At 43.1% G+C, this 20,344-nt stretch overlaps 1 protein-coding gene across 2 annotated transcripts in view; it reads left to right on the forward strand.

Annotated features, from left to right (window-relative positions):
- CCDC25 (coiled-coil domain containing 25) overlaps nucleotides 1-20,344 on the forward strand; it is a 102,734-nt gene that overhangs the window by 42,395 nt on the left and 39,995 nt on the right. For both annotated transcript variants that reach the window (XM_029596229.1, XM_029596230.1), the window contains exons 5-6: nucleotides 3,518-3,593; nucleotides 15,590-15,693. In XM_029596229.1, coding sequence (XP_029452089.1) covers nucleotides 3,518-3,593; nucleotides 15,590-15,693 — 180 coding nt within the window. The remainder of the gene's footprint in view (nucleotides 1-3,517; nucleotides 3,594-15,589; nucleotides 15,694-20,344) is intronic.

Raw genomic sequence — 20,344 nt, forward strand, 5'->3', positions numbered from 1 at the left:
AAATTTATTCTCTAATTTCACCACACAGTTAGGTAAAGCTGGCATATCCTTTAATTCTTAGAAGTGTAATAAACAATTTTCCCAGTAAAGTTTTAGACCCGAATAGTGACCAAATTCATGTGCGCTCTCCATGATATGGATCAGAACTGCCAAGATTATGCATGTAAATTAAAATATCGTGTACATTGAAATGTTTGTGCTGTACTATACTACACCGAAACCCTTCTGTGTTATTACTCCTGATAAGGAGGCCGATTTACTTCTTGCACCCAGAGCACAGGAGAGAAAAAGCGTAGCCTGAAGCTAAAAATACTTAAATTTGTTGCAGAGAGGTAGACACAACCCCTTTAAAGGGCCTGGTGTCTGCAGCAGACTTTGTCTGCATAGCCAGCAACCCATTGGAATGTTTGTTTGTTAACATAGTTGTAACTGCAGTTCAGGGCTTAGCTGAGCCCGATGTTGGAAACAGGATGCTGGGCTTGATGGACCCTTGGTCTGACCCAGCATGGCAATTTCTTATGTTCTTATGATGTTCATTGGTAGTCTGCTAGCTCAATCAGCTGTTCGGTGCCAGTAGTAGTGAAGTCAGAGTAATGGCAGGCTGTCTCCGGTCCTGAAAGCAGTAACAGTATGCAGTGTTGTGGGGCTTGGTGTGAAACCACTACAAAGACATTTAGTCCAGAGGTTTAGGATAACAGAGGATGTCCCACACATAACTGTGGGAGCGTGGATAGGAGCAGATACCTGTGCAGCCACAGAAGGCACCTGCAGCATGGGCCTGCTTTCTCTTGCAGTGACCACCATTCCAGACCAGCATAAACACTGCCAAGGATGTCTGTGTCCAGGGACCAGTGGTTTGGAAACACTGATCTAGATAAAAGACATGGTAACCTAGAAGACAACAGCAGAACAATATTAACCAACCCAGCCAGTTTGCCCAATTATTCCTACCCACACTGCTAAGAATATGTCCTAAGTGCCAGCCACAGGGCACTACTACTTGTAAGAGATTGCTCCTTATTGAGGGCCATTTTTATCATTTTCTCATTTGTACACACCACCTCCTCCCCCCCCCTCCCCCAAATCTAGAGCAGACAAGATCATCCATTTAGTTCACACCAAATACCCCTCCCTTCCAATGTCTAACCACAGAGCTTTGTAATATTCTAAATAACTACCAATTCCAGCGTGGCTGTAGCCTTATCTGGCCTAGAGCCCCTGCAAAGCTGGATGTTCAAGCAATGTCTACGTTGGTATTCTCCTTGAAATAAAGCATTATTTTGAACTTGTATATGTTTATCAAGATTTGGCTCATTCAACTGATAAATATATAGCCTTTAAATAAAAGTATTTACTTGTTAAAATTTTGAATTACCGGTCATAGTAGAAAAAGATCATATACCTTTGCTGAGGTATTAGATTGAAAGAATGCCATGTAAATGAAACACAATAACAAATGTCAAGGTTTATGCCGATGGTCAACTTTTTTTTTTTTTCCCATAGTCAATCAAGCCTTTGGATTCTGTTTTTCAATCAGTTTACTAATACCATAGGTGGTATTAAGCAATAGATGACTGAAAATGGCTTATTACTAAATCTTGCTAAGATGGAGGCCTTGCTCATTTCTCAGTCACCTACCCAGATTGCTTATCCTTCTCTGATGGAAGAGTTTAGTATTCCCATGGTTGATTTGATTAGAGACTTGGGGATTCAATCAATTTAGCCTTTAGTCTGCAATGCCAATTAAAAGCAGTAGTTAAGAGAGAATCTTTTACATAACAAACTGCATTGTTTGAGGTATATTTTAGATAAATGGAACTTTAGGTCATTATTCAAGCTTTTGTACTGTCAGCTATAGATTACAATGCCTTTATACATTGGTTTACCTAAATGTCATTTTAAGGCGTTCCAAATGTTAAATGCTGCTGCTTGCTTGGTGACAGGTTGTCTGCTTAGAGATCATATTTCCCTAGTGTTAAAATGCCTTACGCTGGCTAATTATTGAGCAGAGATTTAAATTTGAAATCCCCTTTTTTTTAATTTTTTATATCTTGCATGAGGAGCAGCCTATGTACTTGAAAGAAATGATCACATGGTATGTTCCAGCCCGTACTTCTCAATTAGTGCTGAGTGCAAAGGCTATCGGATTGAAAGAAACCAGTGATCGGGTCTTTTCATGTGATGCGCCAACCCTATGGAATAGTCTTCCAATCAAACTGCGTTGGACTCAAGATTATAAATCTTTAGGAAAGTTTTTTAAAACATGTTATTCCGTGAAGTTCTTATGTCAGCATGAAGTTCTGTTTTTAACCTTTAGTGTATATTTTAATTGTTTATATGTATGATGTCTGCTATGTGTTAATGATTTTTTTAAACAACCTAGAACAGGTTTCTGGCAAGAGGCAATATGCAAATTACCATAAATGTTCAATCTTAACAATTGGAAATAGATGAGAAACAAGAAAAAGCTGTTTCTCCTAGATGTGGATAGTCAATAAGCAGAAATTATTTCTTGGAATGTGCGTGATATAAATTTAAGTGTGGTATGGTACTGCAATTTACAAAAATATCAGCGTTTTGCTTTTTTAGATTACAACAGAGTGTATCTGTTATGAGCAAATCCATCAAATCTTCCATTCTGCATTTATTAATGATGCCCAAGTAGTAACGTTTAATCCTAAAAACGAATTTTCTGTAAGCAAGTTATTCATTCTAGACACTAGAGGGAAGTATTTTACCATATCAAGAAACTTTAATAGATTTCTTTCATTCGCAAATGTGTTTGCATCTATTTTGTTAAGCAGGCTTTAGATAGGTTAATAGTTGAAATTACTTTCTATCTGAATGGGGCAGATATTGTCTAAGTTGTCATTTACACACTTCTTTTGTTTTATTAGGCCACATGTCAAATATAAAGTTGGTAGTGTCTCCAGGAACAACCAAGTTACCCTCGCCATCCTATCTTGTCTTTCATTCAGAAAAAGTGTATAAGACTATTTAAATGTGATGTTTTTATTTAAAAAAAATAATAATAATAATTAACTACAAATAAGTGCCAACCTGACTGTTAGCCAAGGACAGAAAAAAAAAAAACATAGGTGTGAAAACAAAGTAAAGTCAGATCTCTTGCTCTTCTAAGCCAGCAGCAAAAACTTCTACCAGCCAAGACCAAAGGATGGGGGTTTCCTTTCATTTTATTGAATATATTTGTAAAGGTACCAGTAAACTTTTTTAGCAGTATGTGTTTCCTATTTATTGGTATTTTTTCTATTTTTCACAAAAAAAAAAAATGGATTTAATTTGCTTAGTTTTCCTTCAAATTTCCTTCCCATGGTTTCTTGAGAAGCCAATTAAAATGTTACGGTTCAGGTTTTTTTTTCCATAGCTTTTTCTCTGTACTTTAAAAATCAAAGTAAACTCCCATAATTTATCAGGAAATTGAACTAAAAATACATTTTTGAATGTGACTTCTTGTATGCTGGTTCCTAATATTCATTTTCTGCTGATAATGTTTTAGGGGCAGACAATAGATGACATTCCTAAGGAAGTGCTGATAGACTGTGCACAGCTGGTGAAAGCCAACAGCATTCAAGGTAATACTTAGCCTAGAAAAGCAGGGGGCAAACAGGCTGAGAACACTGTCTATTCATTCTAGCCAGGTGAACAGTAGTACACCCCCACTACTGTTCTACTCTTCTCATATAGAATTTCTATCATGAATATTCTATAATGCATTTTATTTCCTGTAGAACTTTTATCCTGTTTGGCTCTGCACCCTCCTTACATATAGCACCACCCCTCCACCAGTTTGAGCAATCTTATCGTTGTCATATAATTTGTACCCAGGAATAGTATTGTCCCCTTGGTTTTTCTGCTTCCTCCAGGTCTCTGAGATGCCAATTATGTCTAGCTCTTCATTCAGCGCTATACATTCTAACTCTCCCACATTATTTATTTATTTATTTATTTAGAATTTTTATATACAGACATTCTCGATACAAATATCAAATCAGATCGGTTTCCATTATAACAAAACGGTCGCGGTTAAGGCGTTACATTAAACAAGGTGTCGGAACAATAGAACGTAAATATTAAATAGTCATAAATGAATCGTCGAACAGCGTTAATAGACGTAACAAAATAAATAGACGTAACAAAATGAGTAAAATAAACATGTAACAGCGAACAATGTTAATGGGTGTATCATGAACTAATGCATCTACTAGGGTGTCTTTCATAACATATGGACTGTCCAAATCAGGCGTTAGCGGGCCCTAAGGGAAGTGAGAGTGATCATGGGTCTTGTAGTGAGCTGTTATGCCCTTTGACCGGTGTCCGAGTGTTCTTGAGATTCCGGGAAGGCTTGTCGGAAGAGCCATGTTTTTAGGTGTTTCTTAAAAGTTTGATGACATGTTTCTTGGCGAAGCTCCGGAGGCAGTGAGTTCCAGAGGGTGGGCCCGGCTGTAGAGATTGCTCGTTTTCTTAATGAGGTTTTAACCGGAGGAGCATATAGAGATCCTTTGTAAGCATATCTGATAGGTCTTTGTGATGTGTGGGGGCGGAGTTGCGTGCTTAGATTGAGGTGGGCAATGCCGATAATGTCCTTGTAGATCATCATTAACGTTTTGAAGGTGATCCTGGATTTTATAGGGAACCAGTGAAGCCCGAGTAGAATTGGTGTGATGTGGGCTCTTTTATTTGAATTAGTGAGTATCCTCGCCGCTGCATTCTGGACCATCTGTAGGGGTTTGGTAGTTATGGCAGGAAGGCCTAGGAGAAGAGAGTTGCAGTAGTCTAACTTTGTCAGAATGATAGACTGAACTACTAAACGGAAGTCACTGAAATGCAGGAGGGGTTTCAGATTTTTGAGCACTTGAAGTTTGAAAAAAACATTCTTTAGTAGTGTTGAGGACGAAGGATTTTAAGTTGCATTGATTGTCGAGTCGCACCCCTAAGTCTCTGACAGAGGGGGAGTGGTTAATGGATGATTTTGCGAATTGTGATGCGCTTTGGGAGTTGATGAGTGTGGTTTTCATCAGGCGAGATGATGAGGATTTCAGTTTTATTTGAATTGAGTATAAGGTTCAAGCTGGATAACAGGATATTGATAGACTGTAAGCAATTGTTCCAGTGTGCCCAGGTTTTTTGCAGGGATTCAGTGATGGGAAGAAGTATCTGAATGTCGTCAGCGAAAATGTAATACTTTAGTTTGAGGCTGGAGAGTAGATGGCAGAGAGGTAGCAGATAAATGTTAAAAAGTGTGGGGGAAAGGGATGATCCTTGCGGGACTCCTCTGTTTGATTTGACATTTTTTATACTTCTAGATTTATATACTGATATTTCAAACTATATTTTTTGTTTGTATTAATAACCTGCTTATCAGTTGACAGGGGTAATTTGGAATCTTTCAGCTTTGTCTGCTCTTTCCTTAAAGACCCCCTGGCCTACAATAGTATTTATTGCACTAAATGAGCATTAGTTACTACTGTGAAAGTTGTATTAAGAAAAGAATAAATGCCCCATCTGAGGGGCTATTCGAACATTTTCTGTCTCTACCCACCACATAGGTTCCTTGCACATACCATTAATGTCAGATTTGCCCAATAATAGCGGTCTAACCCTCCCTCAGAGCACTAGCAAAATAAAATCTTAAACAGAACCATAAGGTGGCTACCATTCCATATACATTTTCAACTGGTAATTCCAGTCCTTGAGTGCTACAAACAGGTTTAATTTTCTGTTCCCTGTACGTAACCAGATCAGTCCAGACTCCTGGGTTTTGCCTCCCTTCCAACAGATTGGGACAGAGAGAGTTTCACTGAGACTGGCATATAACTTGATGTGCCATCTGCAGTCCCCCAGTATTTGTCTGTCTCCAGCAGATGGTTGCGATTCAAATCCTGCAGTCTTAGACTTAGTTTAAAAAAAAAAAAAGGATTTAATGTTAGATTTCTGTTGTCTGGAGTTCCTCCCAGAAGTTTGGCAGGTCCTGGTGGGGCTATCCATTCTAGGTGAGAAGTGGACGAGCAGGGGGTTAAAGTGTTTAAAAAAAAAAAAAAAAGTTCCTTTTGTTTTGTTGCTATCAGCATGGTTAGTGCAGTGAGGCAGTCGGGGTGGTTGGCGTTTCTATTGGGCATCCTCCTGGCAGCAGTATCTCCCGCGCATTCACTCTGGCGGAGGCCATACCGCACAGCAGCCGATGTGCGGCTTGTGGGGCAGCGCCCTCACACCTCACGCAGAGTGCTCTTTATTCCCACTGCTTCTCCAGGGGAGAAGGCATTGCAGGATCAGCTGTGGGAGCAGTGGACAGGCAAAGGGCTGCATCAAAGGGTATGGAGGATGCAGATTCAGCTGGCAACCCCTTCCCGGTTTCGGTGGGAACGGTGGCCATTTTGGCTTCTCTTCAGTCAGCAGCTGAGAGAGCAGGAAGAGCGCTGGAGCTCTTTCTCCACCACTCTCCCTGGCCGATGGAAGACCCATAGAGGCCTTGGGGGGTCCTGGGAACCACTCTGGGGAAGAGGACGACTTTTTAGGACCAGATCCTGAGGACCCAGCAGTTTTTTTTTTCTCCAGATTTTGTGCTGTTTCTGCAGAGGGCATATCTCACTAGAAGAGCTGTGGGACGCCATCTTTCCAGGCTCAAGGACCTGCAGGAACTGTCAGGCCAAACGGACACGGGTGAGTGAGCCAACCAGGTTTCGGCGAGTCCTGAGTCAAGCCTTGCTGTCGGTGGATCAAGAGGAGGACCGAGTCCAAGCCCCAACTGTGGAGGGGGTCAATCCTAAGATGGTTTGCCTTTTCAACAAAGAAGAGTTGTGGCCCTTGATTCCATATGTAGTGAAGGAACTGGGGATTAAGGAATGGACCCCTAGATTCATCAACAATTGTCACTAATGCATTGATAATGCCCACGATAAGGAAAAGGGTGTGTTTATGGACATTTTTAATTACCATTTCACATTCTTATTTTTCACTAAGGAAGGAAAGAGAGACTATGCAAAACTGGCCCCTAAACCACTACCAACATCTCACCTCTACCTATTATGCGGCCCTCCTTTAGACATATAAATAGGTGCATGCAGTGAGGCCCTCCCCCAGAGACTTTCTCTCTACTCCACTCCACTCCATCTCTCTCCCCTTTCCCTCCCCAAGCCCAGAAATGGCCAAAATGCAATTCCAAAAATTTATCGCAAATTGCGTTATGGCCATTTCGGGCATATCACACAGTCTAACACCAAGAAAAAAAGGTGTGGTTATTTCCGGCATTAAAACCGTGTGATAGCATGCGTTATGCTATCGCACGATGCGATATTGCCCCTAACTTAACTAAATCCCACCCCCCAAAAAATTTCCATTCGCGCCATGCGTTGCCATACTTTTCAAATGCTTTATGGTGTTAACGCCATAACATGTTTTGATAAATGATGGTATGAGTGAGGAATCTGATAATGAGAAGGTGGGCCCAGTTATGGAGGGCTTAAGTCAGATGAAGGCTTTCCCATTTCATAAGTTGGTAAAGATGCTGGTGCTCCAGGAGTGGGAAACTCCGGATACCAGGCTGAAGGTTGGCAGAGCTATGGATAAGTTGTATTCATTGCTAAAGGACACTTTAGTTTTGTTGCGGTTGCCGAAGGTCCATGCTTCAGTGTCAGCTGTCACAAAGAAGCCAACTACTCCTTTGGCTGGTTCTGCAGTACTTAAATATATGCAGGACAGGAAGTTGGAGGTCCATCTCAAAAAGATATTTGAGGTGTCTGCTCTCGACGTTCGGCCTACAGTGTGCAGCAGTTTCATGCTTTGGGCTGGTTTACACTAGATTCAGCGGTTACAGTCTGCTAAAGCTATGTCATCGTTGGAGGTCAAGCAGGCCGAGCAACCTACGAAGCAGATGCATTGTTTGATCTCATCCAAACATCCTCCAGGACTATGATATTGGCAGTCTTGGCCAAGTGGCTCCTTTGGTTGCGTAACTGGTAGGCAGACTTGTGGTCTAAGCCCCAGTTAGGAGCATTACCCTTCAAGGGGAAGCTGTTGTTCGGAGAGGACTTAGAGGAGGTGGTGAAGCATCTGGGCGAGAATAAGACACACAAGCTGCGGAGGATAAACCAAAGGGTGGCAAAGATGCTTCCTCCTCGCAGTCTCGTTTCCAGATGAATTGGCATTTTCGGCAGAATTGGGCTACAGCAAGAGCCCAGAGACAAGGATCTGGTAGGCAGCAGTTTTGGGGCCAGTCCTTTCGAGGTCGAAAGCCGAACAGGGATGGTTCTGGCCAGAGGGAATCGGGATACAAGTCCACACAATGAAGGGAGGCCGGTCCACCCCTTGGTGCCAGCTGTAGAGGGTTGGCTGACTCCTTTTTATGAGGAGTGGGCGAAAATCACAATAGATTAGTGGATCCTCAGTGTGATTAAGGCACTGTTATGCTTTAGAATTTGTTCACCTGCTAAATGACATGTTTATGATGTCTCCCTGTGCCTACGCAAGCAAACAGAGTGGTTCGGGAGACCATCGACTGTTTACAGATGCTGGGAGCCATCATACCCATCCCCATGGAGGAGCGGGGAATGGGAAGGTACTCCATTTATTTTATGGTCCCAAAAAAGGAAGAGGCCTTCCGCCTAATCTTGGATCTGACTAAGGTGAATGTGACTCTCAGGGTCCCTCGTTTTTCATATGAAGACCCTATGTTCATTGATTGCTGCTGTGAGCAAAGGAGAGGTTTTGGCCTCTCTGGATTTGACCGAGGCTTACTTGCACATAGCAATCCGGCCAGATCATCAAAGATTTCTCCGGTTCATGGTTCTCGACACATTTTCAATTTTGCGCTCTGCCTTTCAGTCTGGCAACAGCCCCGAGAACTTTCACCAAGGTGATGGTCGTGGTGGCGGCGGGTGTCAGGAAGGAGGGCATCCTGGTTCACCCTTATCTCAGCTATTGGCTTATTAGAGCAAAGTCAGAGACCCTTTGCAGTCAGGCAGTAACAGTGGTGCTGCAGCGCTTAAGATCTCTGGATTGAGTCCGGAATCTGTCAAAGAGCCAGTTGACCCCTTCTCAGGTGTTGGATTTCCTGGGAGCATATTTTAACACCAGGATCAGGAGAGTGCACTTTCACCTAAGAGCGGATCAACAGGTTGCAGAGTCAGGTTTGCAGCTTGCTGGAGGTGGCTGTTCCCAGAGTCTGGAATTACCTGCAGGTGCTTGGTTCCATGGCTTCCATGTTGGATTTGGTTCCTTGGGCCTTTGTGCATATGAGACTGCTGCAGGGTGCGTTACTTTTCCGTTGGGACACATTGTCAGAACAGTTTCATCTACCGTTGCCTCTTACAGAAGTAGCCAAAATCAAGTCTTTCATGGTGGCTTGACCACGTGAGTAGGGGTGTAGCCTTGGAGGTTTTGAACTGGATAGTGGTTATGACCAATGCCAGTCTCTCCGGCTGGGGAGCTGTGTCAGGCGCAGTTGGTACAGGGCCAGTGATCGCTAGAGGAAGCATCATGGCCCATCAATCATTTTAGAGACGAGAGCAGTTCGCCTCACGTTTCAAGTCTTTCTGCCTCTGGTATGAGAACAACCAGTAAGGATTTTGTGGGACAATGTGACAACGGTGAGTTACATCAACCAACAAGGTGGAACAGAGTTGCATGGTGGCTAGAGAGGCCCAAGAGCTAGCTCGCTGGGTGAAACAGAATCAGAAGTTGTTGGCAGCTTCTCCCATAGCTGGGATAGACAACGTTCAGGCCGATTTCCTCAATCGTTGGCAGCTAGATCCCAGGGAGTGGGAGTTGTCAGAAGAGGCAATGCAACTTATCTGTCGCAAATGGGGTATGCCCTGCTTCAACTTGATGGCAACTCAAGGTAATGCCAAGGTCCCATCCGGGAGAGATGGTTCTAGTGGCACTGGAGTGGCCTCAGCAGCCCTGATTTGTGGATTTGATCAATCTTGCAGTAGACTGTCCACTGCGTCTTGTTAATCTTCCCAGCCTTCTGCGTCAGGGACCCATATCTTCTGATCAGGTGGCTCGCTTCTGTCTCGCAGCTTGGCTTTTGAGAGGAAGCATCTGAGGGGCAAAGGCTATCCTGAGGCTGTCATTTCCACTATGTAACAGGCTAGAAAGACTTCAGCATCTTTGGCCAATGTCAGAGTGTGGAGAGTCTTTGACTCCTGGTGCGCAGAACAGGGAGTTGATCCTACTCAAGCATCCATAGCATAAAGTTTGATCTTTTTGCAATGGGGTTTGGTAAAGAGTTTGGCCTTCAGTTCTCTCAGGGGTCCAGGTGGTGGTTTTGGGCTGTCTTAGAGGCAAGATTCAGGGGGTAGCCCTAGCATCATACTCAGATGTAGTGCATTTTCTCCCGGTGCAAAGCATTTGAGGCCTCCAGTAAAGACGTTGGGTTCTCCCTGGAGCCTTAACTTGGTTCTCAAGGATTTGTGTAAGGCCCCATTTGAACTGCTTCGAAGGGCAGCTATGAAGGATCTTAACTTAAAAGTTGTTTTCTTGGTGGCAACTTGTTCCACTGAAGATTTTGGAGCTACAGGCTCTTTCATGCAGGGTTCCTTTTCTGAGGATTGCAGATGATGGAGTCTCGTTGTGTATAGTCCCTTCTTTTCTTCCTATGGTAGTATAGTCTTCATGTGAATTGGTTGGAGCTATCGGCTTTTCCAAATCTGGATATGTCTATGCCTCACGCAATCGAGTTGAGACCTTTGGATGTAAAAAGGGTCTTGTTGCGCAGTCTTAAGGTCACTAATAGCTTTCAGCTATCAGATCATCTTTTTGTATTAGGAGTGGCGCAAAGAAGGGACATAAAGCTTCAAAATCCACCATAGCAAGGTGACTGAAAGAGGCGATAGGTTCGGCTTATGTATGTCAAGGTTGCTCTGTCCCTGAGGGGTTGAGAACTCACTCTACTTGGTCGCAAGCAGCATCCTGGGCTGAATGTCAGCAAGTGTCACCACAAGAAATTTGAAGACAGCTACTTGGAAGTCGTTGCACACTTTCGCCAGACATTATCATCTGGATGTCCAGGCTCTAGAGGCCATGAATTTTGGTGAAAGTGTACTTCAAGAGACTCGTGCAGTCCCACCCTGTTTAGGGAAGCTTGGGTATATCCCAGGAGACTGGACTGATCTGGGTACATACAGGGAAAGGAAAATTGGTTCTTACCTGCTAATGTTTGTTCCTGTAATTCCACAGATCAGTCCAGAGCCCCACCCATTGAGGGGAAGAGGATTGGAGAGTCTGCTTGTTCTGTTCTTGTAAATAACCTATACCCTTCTTGAGTCTTCTGTTTTCTCGTTGAAAAGTATTGTTCCCATTAAAGAGTTTTGTTTTTGTTTTCCCACATCTTCTGCTCATTGGGAGGAACATGTTATGGGAGGGATGTGTTTAGGTTCATTGGTTTCTTGGCTTGGGTACAGGTCAATACTGAGGGACTGCAGGTGGCACACCAGGTTATATGCCAGTCTCAGCTAAACTTTCTCTGTCTCCATCTGCTAAAAGGGAGGGAAAATCCAAGGGTCTGGACTGATCTGTGGTACTACAAGAATGAAAATTAGGTAAAAACCAATTTTTCTATTCACTATTAATATGCATGAGATATTTGTATGCATTACAGTCATTGCATGCAAATAAAGCTTATGTTTATTCATTGTAAATATCCTGAAAGCTGGACCTGTTAAACTAGGGGCTAACAGAGTTAGAGGAAGGAAGATTCTCCTCTTCCTCCTCCTTTGCTAAGGGGACAGTTTTGGAAGTTCAGGGGTGCGTGTGCACTAGTGGCCACAATATTGTTTTTAAAAGAGGATTTGGGGGGGGGGGGGGGGGAATCTGCACCACTTCGCAGCACTACAATTTGAAAACATATTGGGAGACAATGGGCTGCTCGGCTAATGCTACAATTTGAAAACATAATGGGAAGGTGGGCTGTTTGGCCCATACTACATATTTTTTTTATCCTGAAGTTGGAAGAGAGGAGGAGGGGATTGGTGAGCCATTAGCCCCTACTTTATTTTTTCAATATTAAGTAAGTCAATGAGCAGCAAAATTGCCCAGATAACTTTAGCCAAGTATATTCGGAAGCACTTCTACCTAGATAAATGCTGCTGAACATTCTGCTGACGTTATCCAGGTAACTCCATCTGCATAACTTCTCCATTTACCAGCTTATTGAACACTGACCTCAGTATGTCTGGCTACCATAACTCCATGCCCCGTTTTGTGTCTATTCCAGATTTTAACAAAATTAATAAATTTCTCATAATTGTTCAAATTAAGGCAGATCTGAATGGTGGAAGTTCCAGGCAGGTTCAATGATTAGTTGTATTAATGTTGTAAAAAATAACTAGACCCTCATGGTTAAATTCCCAACTCATTCTTTGCTGAAATTAGTGTTGTCTAAATTAGAATTAGGCATCTCCAATCCCTGAGTGCTGCAAACAGATCCAGCTTTCAGGATATTTACAATGAATATACATAAGGTATATTTGAATGCAATGACTGCAATGCATATAAATATCTCATGCATATTAATTGTGAATAATAGGAAAATTGGTTCTTACCTGCTAATTTTCATTCTTGTACCACAGATCAGTCCAGTCTCTTCGGTTTTGCCTTCCTTCCAGCAAATGGAGACAGTTTCTCTGAGACTGGCATATAACCTGGTATGCCCCCTGCAGTCCCTCAGTATTGACCTGTACCCAAGCCAAGAAACCAATGAACCTAAACAAACACATCCCTCCCATAACATGTTCCTCCCAATGAGCAGAAGGATGTGGGGAAAAACCCTTTAATGGGAACAATATTTTTCAACGAGAAAACAGAAGAAAGACTGAAGAAAGGTACAGGTTATTTACAAGAACAGAACAAGTGGACTCTCCAATCCTCTTTCCCTCAGTGGGTGGGACTCTGGACTGATCTGTGGTAGTACAGGAACAAAAATTAGCAGGTAAGAACCAATTTTTCCTTTCCCTGTATGTACCCAGATCAGTCCAGACTCCTGGGATATACCCAAGCTTCCCTAAACAGAGTGGGACTGCGCGAGTCTCGCTCGAAGTGCACTTTCACCAAAACTCATGGCCTCTGGAGCCTGGACATCCAGACGATAATGTCTGGATGTCCAGACATTATCCCATTATGTCTGGCGAAAGTGTGCAACGACTTCCAAGTAGCTGTCCTCAAATCTCTTATGGCGACATTTGCTGACATTCAGTCCAGGCTGTTGCTTGCAATCAGGTAAGTACTTTCTCCATTTTTCCAGGCTTTAAATAAAATTCAGCATGCTACCCAATCAAGGGCTTTTGTGGCATCTAAAGAAAATAGCAAATCCACTTTAGCTGAAAGGTAGACTTTAAAAGCTACTTCAGTGCAAGTTCTGGAGCTGCAGAAGCTGAATTTATTTTCTTTATGTACCTTTTGATAGTTTGTGTTTATTTTGATTATTTTTTTCCTTTTTCAAGGTTTTCTCTGACTGCAGCATGGCAGGTCTAGTGCCCATTGCAGCGTGGCAGAGGTTTCTTCTTTCCCTAATAGATAGTAGAGCACCTGCAGCTTGTTTGTGTTGTCCTCTTCTTCAGTTTATCTGTGGGGTTTTATTTTTGTTTGTTTTTGTGCCTTTCTTGGTGCCTCATGGGACCTGCAGTCCGTGTATGGTCTGGGTAGGCCTCTGGCCTGGGGATTTGCTTGGATACCCATCCAGGCCGGAGTTCCATGAAGTTTCATCCGATCATTGGGAATTGACGGAGGCTCAGATTGCAAAGGAATTCAGGACTGGGCTATTCCTGTGGGGAAGAGAACTTTAAAAGCATTTAGAAACTGCTCTGAAATGGAAATATTTTCAGCGATTTTCCATGAAAGGAAGAAGACTACAAATGTGCTTTTTCCTCCCATAAGAAAAAATGGTAGTTGTGAGGGTAAAAGGGAGTCTGTATAGATGTGCTCTTTGGAGGCAAATAGACCCTCTGAGATACAAGGCTTTTATCATTAGTTTTGGGTGGGGGCAGAGGCTGAGTAAGTGTTTAGTTGACCTCCAAATATCTGTTTTTTCTAGCCCTTCTGAATAACTTTTTGAGTTATAATCCCTGCTCATAGTTCTTGTGTATCTCCTTTACTAACAGCAAAGTAGTGTGGTTGCTGTGTTGGTCACTTGAGTACATAGAAATAAGGGTCAGTAAAATGATGATACTTTTCTGTCGGACTCAATAAATCTTTGAGTAGCTTTCAAGAGCTCTGTGTTATTTATTGTGTCAGTAAAAAAGCAAAACTGCAATTACATTCTGACCTGATGAAAAGAACATAGCTTTCTAAAGCTAGTCAAAGTTGTGTTGCATTAGTCCAGTTAAAAGGTATCGCCCACAACTTGTTTGACCCTTAATTCTACCATTTTCTAACAGAAAACTTATGAGAGGAAGATTAGGGCTGCTGTGGGTGCTGAACGTTTCAGATCTGAGTAACCTTGCTGCCAGTTTTACTCTGGAAAGCAGTGTCTGCATGAGGGATGTTTAGTGGAAGTGAGAAATGTGCAAGTTGGGATTTTCTTTAATTTGGGAGGGTCTTTGCTACTGTCTGAACTTATGGGGCAAAAAAAGAGGGTTGGTATAGGCCATTTAGACTTTTGAAACAGCGATGAGCTGCTCATCCAGTTGCAATAACTTGTGGATTCTGAATCCGAAGCCAGAGGACCAGATGCTGTAATTAGTGGTTATTCTCACTCACAACAGTTATAGGTAGGCTGAAATATCTGACCATGGTGTAGTGTACAGTTGCAAGACAGTTTACTATTTTATAAATGGCTTCTTAGCCAAAATTCTTCTAGATAGGCGTGACTCTGTGGCAGTGCCGTGTGCTTCCATGTGGAGATTCCCCGGTTCGATTCCTGGATTGGGCCTTCTGTACCCTGAGTGGGCTGAGGTTGCTGTTGAGGCAGTGTTCACAGCCCCTGGGTGGGCAGAGTTGGGAGTCGTGGTCATTGTTAAAGGTAACACTTTGTGGCCAGATTTAGAGCCCATTTTACAGGGTTCCAGAATGAACCTTGGTGCATGGCTCCCAACCTCAGAACAACTACTGTTGCAATGACCAAACTAGGAACAGTGGGTGGGTCAGACTATTAAAATAGAGTAAGAATCTTCAGGTAGGTGGGAATGAAGTCTCAGGGCTTGAGAATCCCAGCACTGGTTCAGATTTAGCTGGAAGTAAAAGGAGAAAGGAGCAACATCCAGGCCAGAAAAAAAATCCCAGAATGCTTTACTGTTACCATTACAGGAAAAATACGTAATGAAGTTAAGAAGATGATGAGAGCTAGTGCTGGAGAAGGAAAATATCTGACTCTGTTAATAAAAACAGGAGAGGTACATTTATAAGTTAAAAATATATATATCAGTCAAGGGAGAAAAGATGAACATTTCTGGCGTGCTTATGGTATTTACAACTAACAACCAATTCCTAAGTGTGACATGTTCCCCTTCTTTTTCTCCTCTGTGCCTAGACACTGGGCTTCTTTGATTCTCCAAGGTTTACATTGGCTGGTCAGTTAATCTGAGTTTGGGCTCTGTATAATATTCTGGGCTGGTGATGTAAGAATTCTCTCTCTTTACAGGGTGTAAGATGAACAATATTAATGTAGTGTACACACCATGGTCCAATCTGAAGAAGACAGCAGACATGGATGTGGGGCAGATAGGTTTCCACAGGCAAAAGGAGGTTAGTGCTTTAGATTTTTTTTTGTAAAGTAACCTCTGTATCTGAGCTCTCTGTACAAGGTGAAAAAATAAACTCTGCAACTCTTTCTTCTTGGGAGCTTTCTTGCTGTCTGAGGGGACGAATTCTAGCAGTATATTAACAGTTTTAGATCTAAAATAATTTTGCCCGTTGTGTCCAGCTTTCTTCTTAGTGTTTTAGAAACTCATTTTTTGTGTTCAAACTTCTGTACCTGTTTAGATTAATAATTGCAGGTGATGATAAATCCCACTTTTGAAGTAGCCTCAATTTCAGTGGTAGACTATTCTGATCATAGAATTTCTCCTTTTAAAATAGTGGGAAACTGATTGAGAAGACTCTGGAGTGGTGTCTCTTGGGCCTGGGCTGTTGATAACTAAGCCAAGCAGATTAGTTAGCCTACTCTGAAGAAGGATTCCCTGCTACTGCCAGCATGTCCTAATTTAGTGTAAGAGATTGAGGATGTGCTGATGTCGCAGCAAGGAGCCCTTCTCCTAGGTAAGCTAGTTTAAAATCTGCCTGAGGTTTAATACTAATTGTCTAGCCATGGGGCTACATCTACCTGTCTGGATATTTGATTAAACCGCCTTTAAATAGTTTAACTTTAAAATTCAAGGCAGCTATCTGTGCCTTCGGGTTGTACCAGTTTCATCTATGTTGAACAACACTTCATAAATCATTGTGGGGTCATCCTTACAAGGTTTTTTCTTGAAACCTTTCCTTTTTTGTCCCTGTGAACAAGTTTTTCAAATATTTTATTTATTACATTTATAAATCACTGAACTTCCTAAGAGTCCAGGTGATATACAAGCAAAAATACAGTGAATGTTTGTCTTATATATGGTCTGCAGCTCTACTGCTCTTATTTGAATTCGCTTGATCCTTGTGGTAAGGTGAACAGAACTGCATCCCATATTGTAGATAAAAGCTCTCGGTCTGAAAATCTTGCTTTGAACGGTTGTTAACCAAACTTTTATTTCCTCTGCACTCAGGCAGACCAATCCCCACAAGTGCATTACGCACCTCTGCCAGCAGATGGAGACGGAGTTAAAGCTGACGTCACGGATATAAAGCTCTGTCCTGACATCAACCTGCCAGTATTCTCAGTCTCCAGCAGATGGTGGCCATGCATTTCCCTACTGGGGATTGCTTGTAGTAAAAAAAAAAAAAAAAATAGAGGCTTGGTAGTGAAGGCTCGCTCCCTCTCCTCCCATAGTCTGAGATCTGTTCCTGCTTTCAGCCAGGGAGGGCTGAGCTCAGGTTAAAAAAATAAATAAAATAAAAAGGACAAAATTGTTGAAGCCTAGGGAGGTTCTCCTCCTTTCCCTGTTTTGTTCTTACCAGGTCTTCCTTCTCATCATTTGGTGTTCAGTATCTTCCCACTCACATCTCTGGGGAGTTTAGTGAGGGATGGAGGCAGAGCAGGATCGGAGGACTTAGCCCTTTGGCTAGGTCCCTTTTCCAGGCTTAGTATCTCCGGTCGCGTGGTAGGTTGCCGTGGCTCCTTCGCATGTTTTTTGCGTGTGACGGCGCACGTCTGCTTGTGCGCCTAGAACCTGACCTCTGTTTGTGAACTAATGTGGCCTGTCGTATGCACTTTAGCTAGTAGTTGAGCGCATATTGCTTGTGAGTGGCTGAACGCGTATTGTACGCGTACAGGGTACATACTTGGCCGCGTAGCTGAACATGTATATACTGCGCGCATCTTCTGCGCAGTATATACACGTTCTGATTGTGTACTTGAGCGCATATCTTACTGAAGCACGATAAGGTGTGTGAGGAACTGAAAGAAGGAATTCTGGCTAGGAGAGGAGGAGAGAAACTAAGGGGAAGGTACACTGAAGGTGAAGGGGTGTGAGAGGAGTAGACAGACTCTGTGGATGAGATGGATTGGGAAAGCGGACATGGGCTGCAAGAACGGAGAAATCTGTAGAAACAGAGGGAGGATGTGACCTGCGACAAGATAAGGAGCTGGCTTAGGTGTGAGTATGTGATGTGCCACCCAGTATTTGCTTCAATTGAGTGGGGGACTGTGGGGTACCATTCCCCCTTGTGGAGGAGTAGCCTAGTGGTTAGATCAGTGGGCTATGAACCAGGAGACCAGGGTTCAAGTCCCACTGTCGCTCCTTATGACCCTGGGCAAGTCATTTTACCCTCCATTGCCTCAGGTACAAACTTAGGGGGTCATTTATCAAAGTGCTATATGGCGTTTTCACATGCAAAAAACGCCTTTAACACATGTGAAAACACCACTAACGCATGCGAAAGCACCATAACGTTCGGTGCGATGGAAATGAGAAAAAGGAGAGGATATTGGGCCAAGTGAGCTGGGCTCACAGTTTTGCAAAGCCGTATCGCATGGCTTTAATGCAAATTTTAACTACTCCTTTTTCATTTACATAAAGCCGTGCGATAGGGCTTTATCACACTTTGCGATTTTTTTTTCGCAGATGCCGTTTTTAGCTCTTGAAGCCAGCTTAGCTGTCAGGGCCCTTCTATAGGCCCTTCTATAACCACAGAGAGAGAGACTAGCCATAATGCCCTCATCCTAGGTAGGTATTTATATCTCTATCTCAGGCCTGGATTTATCAAATTGCACTAAATATCGCATGCAATAGGAAAAGGGGCGTGTGTTATGGTAACAGGCAGTTTATCACAATTTGCAGTAATACCTATGCGAAGCACTCGGTTACCGCAAATTGCGATAACTTTGTTGTATTTCCTACATACAACCATTGGGGGACCAAGTTTAGTAGGTCTAAGCTCCCTAGCTTTGACCTACTAAACATGGTCCCCCAGTGGTTGCAGTAACTGAGCGCTTCACATAGGTATTACTGCAAATTGCGATAAACTGCCTGTTACCATAAAACATGCCCCTTTTCCTATCGCATGTGATATTTAGTGCATTTTGATAAATCCAGGCCTTAGATTGTAAGCCCTCTGGGGATAGGGAAATACCTACAGTACCTGAATGTAATCCACTTTGAAGTGCTGAAAAAAGTGCAACAAGCAGAATATAAATCTAAATGTCATGACGGCATAGTGCCGGTATCAAGAAGTCTAAGCACTTAGCAGTTTGTGCTGCTTGCGATATAAGGGCGATACAGCCGGGGCTTTCTGAAAGCCTGTCTCTGCACTGCCTGGATGCTTGAGGTGATTTGCCACCACCTGATTTTTGCTGAAACCTGTCCATCCCCTCAGTTGGAGAGGAGTGAGATGGGAGGTGACACAACTAGGATGTCCCCTTCTTCGGTGGATGAAAAGGCATAGGCATCTTCAGGAGATGTTTGCTCAGAGGATTTTAAGTTTGGCCCTATGGGGTCTGGTATGAACCCATCTTCCTTTTCCTGGGTGGAATTTTTCCGAGGGCTACAGACTTTTTTTTTTTTTTTCCTGCAGGGGTGCCCTTCAGAGTCAGTAATGCCTCCTTAATCAGGGTCACATACTCAGGATCCCTTCTTGTCCACTACCATTTGCAAATGCTGAGGTGCAGTGGTCCCTGCTGATGTTCAGGAGGATGCAGATCAAGATGATACTGACTATTTGGGTTTCTCCCCTGTTTAGGAAGGGGAAATTACCCCAGATTTAGAGCCACATAGAACTCTGCTCCGTTTCTTTCATAGAGATGAGTTGCTGGGTTTGTTATCTCGGATTGTGAAGACTCTTGGGATAGCTGGGAGTGACTTTATGAGTACACAGAAGAACTCCATATTGGTCACCCTATACAAAGTATTGTGCTTCCCCTCCTGAATGTGATTCAAGAGATGATTGGCCTTGAATGGAGTGCGCCAGAGGCCAGCTTTAAAGGGGGACGCACCTTGGCTGATTTGTATGGATTTGAAAGCAAGCGTTTTCCAAATGTGGATGCCCTGGTGTGTTCTGTTGCTAAGTGAACTACCATTCCAGTCGAAGGAGGGACAGCTCTAAAGGATGCTCAGGATAGAATGATTGAAGCTATCCTTAAGTAAGCCTTTGTAGCCATGGTAATGAATTTACAGACTGCTTCTTGTTGTTCTCTGGTGATTCGAACTAGTCTGAGTCTCTCAGGAGTCTGAGGGAACGGGTTTGGGTGGCAGAGCAGTAATGGAATCGGGAGCCGCCACCTTAGCTGATGCGGGCTGTGACCTTGTTCATACTCCTGCCAGAGGAGTTGCATCTGTGATTCTGTGATAGCGGCTAGATACCAGTTATGGCTGCAAAATTAGCCTGCAGCCATTATTTCTAAATCCAATCTCACTAAGTTACTCTTTAAGGGTTCTCTTATTTGGCAGTGAATTGGAAAAGATGGCTTCTAGATGGGGGGAAGCCCAGGTCCCTCATTTGCTGAAGGATAAGAAGCTGGCTTCAAGTCCTTTTTGGACAAGTAGCTGTTTTTGAGACTATAGGCGATTTTTGTCCTTTCAGGAGGGCTTCCTCTCAAAAACCTCATCCCTTTGGTAGGTCTCTGTCCTTTAGCGTCAGAAGGATTCTGGCTCTGGGGGTGGAGCATCTCTATCTTCTCAATAAAAGTTTGAGGACTTCCCTGCTGGTGCAGGAGATAGGCATCCGCCTATCTCACTTGTATTAGAAGTGGGTTCAGAACACGTTGTACCAATGGGTCCTGGAAGTGATTTGGGATGGATATGCTCTAGAATTC

Source organism: Rhinatrema bivittatum, chromosome 3 (assembly GCF_901001135.1).
Source record: "Rhinatrema bivittatum chromosome 3, aRhiBiv1.1, whole genome shotgun sequence".
NCBI lineage: Eukaryota > Metazoa > Chordata > Amphibia > Gymnophiona > Rhinatrematidae > Rhinatrema > Rhinatrema bivittatum.